The following is a 13,264-nucleotide window of genomic DNA, read 5'->3' as shown; positions in this document are numbered from 1 at the left end:
CTTCAAGATGACCATAGCATTAATTACATCATTGAGATCTTTTGAAGTTACTTAGTGGATGGTCATGATTCCTTCATCACAGGGTGTTTCTATATCTGCCAGGTCTGCATCCCAAGTATGCATGTATGAATTTGAAAATGGGAAAACCATTGAATCAGAGGTATGTACACACATCAGGAGTATATGACATGGCACAATAACAGTTGTACACAGTCTTCCAGAAAGGCATATCCACCCATATCCTAAAGGATTACTTTTTTTTAACCAGTGATGTATGTTCAGATTTCTTTTATGGGCATGCATGTCTCACTGTTCACAGTCAATATGTTTTCAAGATATCCTCAGCTAGCAACACAAAAAAGTGTGTAATTGTGGCCATAATCTGGTAAAATGAGCTGGTTATTGCTGATGATGTGCTGGTATCCAGTGGTTAAAATATTCTAGGTAAGGTACTAAATTATGGGTCTATGATCAGAGTAGAATTAAGGCCCAATCTATTCCACTGCAATAGCTAGAATTGTTAGAAATGGTATGGACTGAGAAGGAGAAAAGAGAGGAGAGGGGCATTCTGATTCTGCCTAGAAGTTGAACTGAATTGAAATGTCAATAACAATCTCAAAGATCATGATCACTTGACTCAAGTCTCAACTATCATGTACTTCATACTATGGCAGTGCTCTACATTATTCATAGAATAGTACTACCCTATGAATTTAAGGCTCAAAAGCTGGGCTGAGAGGAGGCGTCTGCTAAACTCAAGCTTACCTTTAACAACGTGATTCATCAAATACATTTATTATCTGAGAATTTTATAAAGTCTGTTCATATCGTGGAGTAGATGACGTGGACCTCTTAGTTTTTAAATGGACATCTAAGATTGGTCATGCTGCATTGCCAGATGTGACTGAACAATCCTTCCCGCTGGCTAAAACATCCTTTTATCTGCTAGACTTAAATTGCAGCATTTTGAAATGGTTTGCATGCTCTATTTCACGGTGGATAAAATATCTAAATGGAAGGCCAAAAGGCTGGTGCTGTGTCCCCACTATTTAACTGCTTATTAGAAAAAGCAGACATTGTACACGTTTACCACTTGCACAAAACTGCTTAATTTTAGGACTGAAATCATAGGGTATCTAACGAGCACGCTGTGGGTTGATATAATCCTGAACGTCCTGGTCAACATATACCTATACCTTTTATCTTAACTGTCACCGCTAGACTCTGTATTGCTCGCAAAAGGAAATTTTGTAGCCTCTATGAAGAACTGGTGGACATTTTTATGTTGTTTATTTGTGATGGAAGCAGCTATTTTGAAAACTAGGGGGAACAACTTCAAAAGCAATTACAAGACACCTGGGAGCTGGCATTTGAAAATTATTAATCTATATACGTGTACCATATGGATTTGCTGTTAATATTATTATGCTAATATAAGCATGTACCTTTGGTGATATTCGATTTGATATACACATTCTGGTATTACTGTTGCTCTACTTTTCTAATAACAAATCATTTTAAAAAAACGGATTCATCTATCAGGCCTGGCAGTCATGCTGGCCTTTCTCCACCTTAATGGTTCTGGGGAAATGAATAAATATTTATATCAATCAAGCAGTTCTCAAGACACTCAGTATTAGATTGAGACCCAGGGTCTATTTTCCCCATGACTGTAGAATTACCAAATGCAAAGAAGCACAATTCAAAAATAGTAAAGACGTGTCTGTTTTAAGCAAACCTTTTAATTTAGTAATTAAATAAAACCTTGCACTTGGAAGTGGGCTGTCAGAATGGCAGTAGGCACTTCCAGCAAAGGCTCCTATTTTGAAGGGGGCTCTTTTATTGTGCTGACCATCTAGGATACTCACTCATCCAAACACATCAGCACTCTCAGACTAGTTGAAATAAAAGGGATGGAAACTTTTTAATAATTTAGGAAATGCACAATTACCACTGCACATGGAAGGATTAAGACATTTATTTCATGGATACAGGATGCTGGGTTACTGACTAGTTCCAGAACAGTGTTCCAAGTCTCCCAAAAAAAGCAGCAGTGGACTCACCTGGCGTTCATTTCCACCACATTGTAGCCTGCATGCTTTGCGATGACATGCGCTAGCGTTGTCTTCCCAAGGCCGGGTGGACCACAGAGCAGCGCCATCTATCACCAGCGCACCAATCACCAAGTATAGAAAAGAAGAGTTATTCTTGGTCACCTGCAGAACTGGCAATATTTCAAACATTAGAACATTTACTGCTGAACCTTAGGACATTCCCTAGATTACTTTCAGACATCATTCTCAGAGTTGTAAACTGACTTTAAGTGACCTAACAAAACTGTACTGAAAGCATCCCACTGCCCGAGAGATGCGGGGCTACCTGCAGCGATTAGAGCTGCAGTGCCATCCTGTAAATGGTTGAATTTGCCCGCCTTGCGCGAGCTTTTGTTACAGAATCAGTGCTAGTGTTGCAGGGCAATGACACAAGAAACTGCAGGAGCTCGCCCTCCCCTCTCCATAGTGAATGTTTGGAGGAGAAAATATAAAAGGGTGTGAAAGGGGCAGACAAAGGGACTGACTGCGAATGGGACATGCAGAAGTGCTGCTATCCGACTGCAGAGCCAATGGCTTTGCAGGAATACTTATGCAGCTTGGCATACAAATAATTAGGACGTCCTAATAGCTATTTAGCCACTATAACAATATTGGGACTATGAACATATATAGTTATGCGATATGGCCTAGTTTAATTGAATAAAGAATGTATGGGCGAATGATGACATATGCTTGGAGTGTTCCTAATGTTTGTTTTGCATCATATTATGACTGCAGAGATTACAATGATAATTGCCATCTTATTATTTCTCTTGGAGTTCAGGAGATCTACATGGATGTGCCTCCTCACGCCCAGGATGTGGGTTCAGGACATGGCTCCGGGACCATACAGACAGTCTTAATCGGATATATAGATTACGATAATCCACAGAAGATAGTCCCGTCTCCTGCAAGGGTTTGTTAAGTGCTTAACAGATGCAAAGGATCAGCCTGTTTTGTGAGTACTTCTATTAAGTCTTTGGAAGCAATGGCGGGGAATCAGAAAAGACTGAATTGCATGCGTCTGAGACACCAGCAAGGGGTCACCCTGCCCACATGGCGGACAGGGGGCCCCACTAAATGGGGAGAAGTGGTACTAGTGTTTGGAGCATACCGGGTTTATACCAGAGATATTCAACTTCTGGATAGAACTAGAGGCTGCAGATACAGCTGGGATATTTACAAAGTAGGTAAAGATTGATCCTCCATTCAAATATGATCCTTCTGTTTATACTGAGGTGCCATTGACTTATACTGAGCAATTAGCACTTTTTCACAAGAAACATCCAGATATAGTGCAAGCAGTATGTTTGGGCCACTCACCTTGCCAAGGAAAACCTGACCTGTGTGAGCTACATCAACACCATATCCAGAATGGGAATATCTTCCCATAGCAGAGACCGGGGGAAATGCTTACATGTGTAGTAAAGATATACAGACTATTGGCAGACTGACATGCTGATGTAGTATAGACTTTGCAAACAGCTGCACAGATACAGGATAATGCCATTAATCCACAGACAAATGCTATAATGGGACTTTGCTTAGGCAAATGAATTCATATAATTTTGGTTTAGCAATGAAAACCTATCTATTAAAACAAGTGTTTGCTCATTCTACTCCACAGGACAAACACTGGATTGTGCATGTGTGCTACCTATTAGGACGATACAAAATCTACAATAGTGTTAGTCGCCTAAAAGTGCATTTGCTACTTTATCTATGCCTACATATAGCTCGCCTCAATTGCGTACTGAAAAAATACAGAAAAATTCACCTGAAATGGCCTTAGGAGAGAAGCTTACAGATAATAATATAGATCATGAAGGGGTAATATTAAAGGTGATCAGCGCTATAAGCAATTCACCAGACACAAGCTTCAACTCCGAAGAATCAGAAAGCAGAGGAGTCGCCAACATGTATATCTCAAGTTTATCTGTCTGTTGGGATATCCCTGGGGTAAAATGTTAAAACCTAAGATAAAAACTAGGGCAGAAAATGAATATGATCAAAAGGAAAGGAACCTGGAATGGCAATGATCTCCTGTGGAGAGTATGAAACAGTCCTGAAGTTATTTTAAAATGAAACAGCAATTTTATTGCCAAGATTAAAACAGATAGAATATAACTTGAGAAATAGAAGGGAAATAAGAGCTCCTAGAAATATCAGTCCTTCAATAAGCAGTACTCTTATTCTTCACGTTATCATGGAGTTCATAAATCAGAGTCAAGCAAAAGCACCCAGTCTTTACTAGGGGCTTACAAAGGGGAAACATATAAGCAGAGAGGAGGGGATAGTCGGGGAATGGGGCATCAAAGCAGCCTCTTCAAAAGAAAGGAGTAGATACATCAAGGATCCAAGATGTCTCCTGAATCCTACTGAAGAAGACCAGGGAAATGGGCGGCTTTTGTGCTAGGCCGTGTGAAGGAAATGATTTTAGCCCACGTGAGACAAACACGACCTAATCATGGAGGACATTAATGACTATATACAAAGAGAAACATCTAGGTGGATCAGATTTAGTTTTTAAAGTTTGGAATCAAATTGAAGGGGATGCAGAGTGAGTAAACACAATGTTTTCCTGCACTCAGTTGACTGATTCCTGTAACATAATACTTGCAGGCGGTGACTACCCCCATCAGGTCATAACTAAAGCTCTATAAGGTGTCGAAATGATAAGTTGTAGCATTTTCTTCATTAGTGCCCCAGCCACGTAAGGACCAATTGGCTCCAGCACTGTAGAAAACTTAAGCAGGGTTTAATAAAGCTGCACCACCCCAAGTGATTCTTCAAGCAATAAACCCCAGGTTAAAAAGTATTCAATGAAACTGGAGACAGAAAAAAACCTTACAAAATCATAAATTAATTATAATGTCAGGAAATCGTTGTTCCATGCCCATCAAAGAATATCTGGTTTTCCTATACCCATTAACAATGAATACCTGTTTTCAAAATAATTTGATTTTAGGTGGACTACTGCAATTTGAACCAATACTGTAAAACACATGATGCACAAAATACACATAGTATTGGAATTAATGGTGGAACCAACTGTCAAGAAATACAAAACAGCGATAGACAAAGGAAAGGTTTTTTTTCTACCAAAGAAATGGTCCTGAATTATATTATTTGGTTCCCTTTATAAGAGGTGGAACCTAATTAAATTTTACTAAATTTAAACAAGCATTTGTAGAACAAACAGGCGAGTTATTGCAAGATGATTTGAGTGTGGTCTCTTATGCTGATGACCAAATCATCACTGATACATAAAACATCACTGATGATTATTTACAAGAATACTACCGCAGAACGTAGATAGAACCATCAAGTGCTTGAGGAGGCAGGTTACCATCTTTCAGAAAATACAAAATTGGCTTTTGAATATGTTTATGATGTGAATTATCCAGTGAAGAAAAGCTAAGGGCACCCGAGTTCTTGGAAAAATGTGAGACGCTTGTGACCCCAGTACTTTAAGAGCGACTACAGGATTCCTGAATTTAGGCAGAAATTTTTTACCAAACTGCAGTCAGTTGAAAATCTTATATCAATTAATCACTCCTACATTTACCAGCATGGGCTGGAACAAAAACGCACACACAAGTACTCTGATTTACAAAAAGACATCCTCGCTGCTGCACATATGCAAACATGAGATAATACACTTGATTTGGTAATCAGGGTAATACCCAGTTAACAAGGAAACATTATCTATTGACTATAAATAAATGACACTTGCATACAGCAGCGAAGGAGTACTGAGAAAATACCCACTGGTGTGCAAACTGCAGAACGATCCACAATTCAGAGGGATAAACTAAAGTCTTTACCTTCTGGCAAAGCAGAAACTAAAGCAAGCATCCCAAATTCATGTGCATCACCGGTGCCCTAGGTGCAATGGGAGGCGAATAAGACCAGCACAGAAGAACACACTGAATATCACCAACATTGAGAACTCGGGAATTCTCGCAGAATTGACAGGGAATGCCTGAAACACCGTCTACAACACAACCGCATGAATATCACGTTTTTATAGGCTCAAGGCACGAAACAGAGGTGTTCTGTAGCACACGTAACTATGCAGGGAACTTTGAGCGATTGGAATTCAAAAAGAAGCACCTACATATAATATTCTTAGGTGACAAAAAACACACAAATTGCAAAACTGAACCTATCCCTTTTAGTCTTACAAAAATCTGACAGATCAGCTCCTACTTTGTGTCGGATTCACAGTTTTGTGCACTGGGAAACACGATGATCTGAAATACTGGGGAATACATTTTTACAAAGACGGGTGGAGGAAGATGATAAAAGTTAAAACGTTTTAGGCTCAGATAGCAGCCCCCTAGAGACAGGGTCCAGCACGCTACCAGACCACAGCCAAAACGTTCACTCCAAGGGCTAATCTGCCACCGATCGGGTGACAAAATTTGCCAGGCAGATGGCAAGGCATAACCAACAAACACTTTGTATCCAATCTGTTCAGTTAGGCAAGACTATCATACAGAGAGTACACAGGAATGAGAACAGATAGAGCTGGACAGTCGGAGTCTACAGTGTAATATAAATGGCAAACAAGACATCAAGAAACCATGCAAAGGAGCATCTCTCCCCATCACTTAGAGCACAAGTGGCTGCATCTGACCCACCAGCCTCCAGGCCTCACCTTGTGCTTGGGCCTCTTGTGCTGATCCAGCTCGGCCTCCAGCATCTCTTCCACAATCTCGGCTTTCGTCTTAAACTTGCTTTGCTGCCTTTGGTCCTTCTTCTGGTCTTTAAAGGACGGTCGGGTGTCCGTGGGCGGCTTGGCCTTCTTTGCTGCTTTCTCCTTGCCAAAGACTACGGTGTCCCAGAGCTTCAGCCACTTCAGCAGGCAGCGGTTTGTGTACTGCAGGAGGGACCGCGCAGCGCCACAGGTTCAAAACAAAAGGCAGGTGACACAAGATCTCTGAAGAGGACCAGGCAGATTCTCACACCAGTACACGGGCCCCTCCACAAATCACCCCTACCCAAAGATGCGCAGGCCTTACAAAAGCAAACACTCACATGAGACAAGCACACACACCTGCTGAGTAATCTCAGTAGACAGTTTTGAATGGAAATGGTAGTGCACATTTTTCTGATCGCCCAATTCCACACATTCAACAAACATAATACGGTTTATACACTATATTTATTCACCCATCCCATTGTGTACAATCACACTCCCAGTCAACGTAGTGCAGAATCAGGAACAATTTGCCAGGTTCAAGTATTTTATTAGAGTGGGTCCTTATGGCAAATAAGGTGGAGTACGAGGTCAGGATATCACCACAAGACTGCACTGAGCAGATGAAACACAACTTCAACATTTACATTATGACACTACCTATACACTTCTACCCGTGAATGCACTTTTTAAAATAACACAGATGTATACAAATTGTCGAGAGACAAACCTGAATGTGACTGCAATATAATTTGAGCTTGCTAAACCTCTGGCTGTAGAGTTAGATGTACTACTGCTGCATCCCTAGTCATGGTCAAGTTAGAGACAGATAACTGTGCCATGGGATGAACTATAACCAAATAGGGTCCTGCTTGTAGAATGCCTTGAAATATTACCTTTCCTTCCTATACCTTCCTTTCTGTAGAAGTTTTCATGTTTAATTGTTTTAAATTAATGACCTTAACTTATTTAGTATCAAAGAACAACGTGCTTACCTCTGGTAACCCACTTTCTGGAGGATACTTCATCTAATTGCAGATTCCTCACCTTAACAACATCAAACAACTCATGCACCTTGTAAGAATGAAATGGTTCATGACTCAAGATCCACACTAAACCGTGGAGGTGCTTCCCAGGTGCTGCGCCTTCCCAATGCACACACAATTATAAACAGGCAACAAGTGACCACCCGACACTCTTGACTCACCAAACACTAAAAAACCTCCTGTGGGCTGACCAAAACCCTGAACGACATAGACAACAGAGCTAATGGCTGAAGGAGTCAACCCCTGTCCTACCCTGTATATGCTACCTGTGGTTCGAACACAAAAGTGAACGTCCTTTCAAAAAACAATGTGTTAAGGGGAAAAGCCAATGTATACTTACATAATTATTATCTAATGTATTATTATTCATCAATGAAAAAAACATCTCGCAAGACAGCCTAAGATATATTTATGCCTAAGCTGACCAAATACAAACAGACAGCCCCCTGAAAAGTTTAATGGGTCATGAGATACCGTAATTGTGTCAACCTTGCAAGGTGCCATTTGTAGAATATAGGTTTAGTAAAGGGTCTGACCAATGAATCTCGTTGGATTTTCACACAGAAACTTTTAATGTCAATATGTATGGCTTTAATGTGCTAATTCATGCAAGCATAGACATGCACTAATGCACACAGAATATTTGTACGGTATCTTTGTGCAACCTGTCTCCTTCTGTGCTTCCTAGGTCTGTGCACTTTTTTTTTTAATCCTTAGCAACCTAGCAGGAGCACTGCAATCTTTGAAATAAGAAAGGAGTGAGGCCGCAAACATTGCTAACAGAAAAGCAGGGCACTGCACTGGTAAAGACCAAGACGTCTGGAATTGCAGCAGAAAGCCTCTTATGCACAAAAGGCAGTCAGCTGCTCAGCTCCTGTGCCTACTCATCCTGCTCTAAACCTACGATTCACCTGTGCACTGTACTCTGTGCAGTTCCAAAGCCCTCACAAGCTTTGCTGCGTGGGAGGCTGTGCAACTAAATTAACACAACATTCAGCTCTGAATGCAGCCCTATTCAAACAGCATAGCTCTATGAACCTACAACAAGTTGCCAGATATTTGACAGAAAAAGCAGCTATCATTCTGGAACCCAGCCTACGAGAGTCTTGTGGCCACCAAGAAAGGTTAAGGATGGCCTAGATCACATGCTCAGATATCTTCTCTAATCTTTTCCCGTACTGAGAAAGGTTGGAAATTTACTCCTGACAAGGGTCAGAAGTAAAACTTCTTCCACGGTTGGGGGAAAAAAGTGGTTGGAGAGAAAGTGAACTTGTAAACGCCAAACAGATTTTCACATGAGCAAATGTAAACTACGGTTCACAAATATTTTCTAGGAGTGTGATTTCCTGGTCTACTTCTGTAAATTCTTGTGAATTCATAAAATATGTAAATCTGCACTAATGTAAAGACTTTTACCATGCGTGCACTTGTGTGACTTTCTTCAAGAATTGAACCCCTAATTATGTCTTGCGTTAAGCAAGACCTTTCATTTTTATTAAAATTATATCTCTCTCTCTATCCATCTATAGGCTGGCTTCACTGTGAATGACTGCAATCTGCTCTTTGACTAGTAGCATATCAACACACAAAGTAGTTTTGTTCAGTGCCAGGAACTAATATGGCAATGTGTGTTTTCTGAGACCAAAAGGTATTTTTGCTTTTGCCAATGTTTGTTAAAATAGTGAGGGCCCAGAAGTTCCCACAAAAATAAGGTATACAAAAGCCATGTCAAAACAAGACAGCCATTGACAAAACCAAAAGACTGACCACCAAAGCCGGACCTATTGGCTTTGCTAATGCTTATTTTCATGTTTCCCAAAATCTTGTTGAAATAGGTTATACTGACTTTCCATTATAAATATTCTTTGGGTTTACTAGTGTGCATCAACACATTTCACTAAATGAGGTTTCAAAAAAATGGTACCTAAAACTTCACAGTAGTATAGCAAAACTTTTTTGTTTCCTAGTTGCATTTTTTGTGAACATTTTATTCTGAAAGCAAAGCATCATCAATCTTGCTTTCAATCATGTGCAAATATTTGCATATAATCAGAGAGCATTCTGGGAGCATTATACATAGCCTCATATTGTTAAACCTTGCAAACCTTTGTACTTTTTTTTTTTTTTCCCTAATGGAACCACTGTCGGTAGTGCAGTGTAACTTACAATGTTTATTTAGCATGCTCACCCTGATAATAAAGGCTTTGCATTAATGAACCATATATACAAGTTTGAATAGCATTAACATATGGAGAGATATCCAAGGAAATCTTGGAAATCAAGGAAGGCTGGGAGCTGGCACCGCTGGGGTCAGTAAATGAAGGAAAGCTAGACAGTTAAAAAGGTTGAAGAAGGTTTAAAGAGCAAGTAATTAATTCGGATGAAAACTACTGACATTTACTTAGGGGTTGTCTGAGTAGGAGTAATGTTCCTGCAACTCACACACAGTTTCACTGGCTAAACGAGGTGCAAAGAAATGTCAATGAAGCCAAGGGATCTGAGCTAGGGAAAGTAGGTTACCAGGAATCAGGTACAATTCTTACAAAGTTTTTGAACAGAGGTCAGCCAGTTAGACTAGACACGATAAGGAAACAAACAAATTAAGTTAAAAGACAAGGAGCAATCTAAGTTGTGGTGACCTGAAGACTCGTTCGTGCTCATTGATAAAATCCAGTACATGCTGTCCTGAAGACTAAAGCTATTGGAGCACGTACATGGTCAAATGTGGACTTCCACACCGTTCCTCTCTATGCGAGGCTGCATTCCCTTAAAGAACTGACACATGATGAAGACAGCGGGAGGGATCTCGAAGATGGAGATCGAAGATAGGAATGGTTGTGCCAGTAGGTACAAAGTGTGAGACACAGACAGCTAGCTTTATACTTCTAAAGTTGATTCATGAGGCAGAAGAAATGATATGTGGGAGGTATAAAGGAACCATTTGGCAGGGATGTGCTGGAAACATAAGTCTTTAAAAACTTTAATGGAACCAGACGTGGTCATTATCAGTTTTAGGATGCTTCCCACCTTGTGTGCCAGATATAATATCTTGATGGTCGAGTTTCATCTGGATAAGTCTGCCGATTAAATGGGGCTAGTAGATACACTAATGATACACGGAAATCTACTCAAGCACTTCCAAATGTCTGGGCACAGTTCTGAACATGTTAATAAAAGGAATTTCTTCACCTTCCATATTAAGACTTGCTAGCTGGCTGGAGCGAGCATAACACAGATTTATGGGCCGATCACACAGCACATGAATGCCTAATAAAGGCAGCCATGCATAAAAAGTTCTCAAGAAGGAATTTTGGGGCCCTTACATCACTGAAATAGTTATTCGGAGGTTCTAGCAATAGTCTGAGGCCCACAGAGAAACTCAGTCCCCTCAATGATAGGATTCAGCCTGGGATTGGCTCCATTTCTGAATATGACACAACCTCAATACAAACAAAGTTTTTTTATTTTCTGAAGCCTTTTCAGCATTTTATTGTAACAGAGCTGAAGGTCATTGAGATATACTGATTTAGGGAGTTGCCATGGTTTAGAAGCTAACCCTCCTGCTAGCTCTTTGTAAAGCAGATGAAGATGGCACAAAACCTCACCTGATCACATTGTAGATGGACAGCAGTTTACAAGTCATATCCCACATGCAAAACAAGACACTCTGGCGAACTGGCAAAGCATATAAAGTTGAAAACTTCTGAGCAATTGAGCAGAACCAGCAGTGACCCTTACTTGGGTTAGGAAGAGCAGTAGGTCTTTCTCCACTTGAAGCAGGGTCATCTTAAATTTCATCAGTTTCAATTAGGTGCAAGTAGCAGAGAGAAATAAAGGGACTGCTTACATCATCACTAAGCAGGTCTGTGTAGTGTCTTGGTGTAAATCGGTCGACCCAAAGGCGATGCGACGAAGAGTCCTCATCATCGTCGTCGTCACTATCGTCCCCGCCAGCAAGTTCCATTGCTTCACGTTCATCTTCCCCAAACTCACGGTCGATGTTACTGCAACAAATAACAAGATCAGGTTGGTACAAAAACATTTTTACACCCAGTTCCACAAAAATATTTGTAAACCTGCACCTTCTGGATTACATCCTGAAATGGATGCAGAATTACACACCTACTTGCAAGACCGCCTGGAGACCTGCAATAGTTTCTGGTTTCCATAAGTACTTCTGGAAGTGTTTTGAGGCTTCCTAGTTATGTTCATGCGCTTTACACGTTAGTAATTATGCACAACTGTACAGTGAGAAATGCAATTACGTTTGTGCCATATATATTGTTTTTTTCTCCACTAAGAAACCTTTTGCCCCTGTGGCAAAACCCATCTCTCCGCATTGTTATCAATTTGGGAGGGGTCGGTGTACCTAACCCATGCCTGCCCCTGAAAGAAGTAACCCTTTGACTGGTTTCAGGGTAGGATTGGTTTGGAAAGGTGAGTACTCCCAATCTCTTCAGTTTGTGGCTCTACACAGACTTAATGACTTTCCACCATGGAGTACCCATTGTACCGCCGGGAATAAGATGTATCCAAGTGTAATACAAATGGAAAGATATTTATACATAGGTAATGAATGGATTTAGGAGTATACGTTCACATCTTTTCAATTCCTTGCACTGATAAATCAAGGCATTCCTGCATGGAAGGAACCTGAACCTATACACGTGCAGGTGGCTTTGGGAATTGGGTGCTCACAGTTTCACGTCCTACAAAACTTCTGAATGGAAACTAGCCATACCGAAGGGAAAAAAAAAAAAAAATCGGAAATAACAAAAATTTGCTTTTTTCCTATCGCATCGATTTCCTAACTGTGCTTTTTTGCTTGATTGCTTCTGTGTCCATAGTTCTATTTATCTATATACACATACTTTGGAACAGATTATTTGGGTTAATTAACCATAGGAAGGCCAGTGATTGCTAGTACAAAATATGGTGAAATAAATCATGCTCTTTCTATCCTCCATAGCTCACACCACTTCAGCATTCACAAAGGCTGTTTTCTTTGGGTGAGTTCCACAATGTAGAGCAAGGTGGGCATGAGTGAGAAAGGTTGGCTACTTTAAGCCACCTCGCTAAAATCTAATTAAAGCAATAATGGGACAATGTAACCATTCATGAAATACCACAGGCTTGAAGGATAGACCTTCCAGCCAATGGCAAACCAGGAACATTACATGTCAATCAACGGCTGAAGGGGGCAGGCCGTTATCCCACTCTTTCGCTACACTTTATGTAAAGTGTTTGTAACATTCAGTCTGCCATACAGCTAAAGCTGCCTGTAGCAAGACTTAAAGAAAGAAGGAAACTATAGACGGTGATAGGATGTGAGAGGAGAGAAGGCAAATTCAAAACAGAAAAAGAGGTATAAGGAGGGTACGGGAGAAACAAGTGGTAGAAAAGGAAGAAAAATCAGGGAA

General features: G+C 40.5%; 1 protein-coding gene across 1 annotated transcript in view; it reads right to left on the bottom strand.

The window, feature by feature from the left end:
* The window catches only part of CHTF18 (chromosome transmission fidelity factor 18), a 330,765-nt gene that overhangs the window by 258,099 nt on the left and 59,402 nt on the right, over positions 1–13,264 (bottom strand). The window contains exons 7-9 of the mRNA XM_069209815.1: positions 11,692–11,848; positions 6,757–6,978; positions 2,064–2,161 (exon numbers count right to left, since the gene is read on the bottom strand). Coding sequence (XP_069065916.1) covers positions 2,064–2,161; positions 6,757–6,978; positions 11,692–11,848 — 477 coding nt within the window. The remainder of the gene's footprint in view (positions 1–2,063; positions 2,162–6,756; positions 6,979–11,691; positions 11,849–13,264) is intronic.

Source organism: Pleurodeles waltl, chromosome 10 (assembly GCF_031143425.1).
Source record: "Pleurodeles waltl isolate 20211129_DDA chromosome 10, aPleWal1.hap1.20221129, whole genome shotgun sequence".
In the NCBI taxonomy this organism is placed as follows: Eukaryota; Metazoa; Chordata; class Amphibia; order Caudata; family Salamandridae; genus Pleurodeles; species Pleurodeles waltl.
The sequence above is the reverse complement of the archived record's forward strand: the minus strand, read 5'-3'. Positions and strand labels throughout refer to the sequence as shown.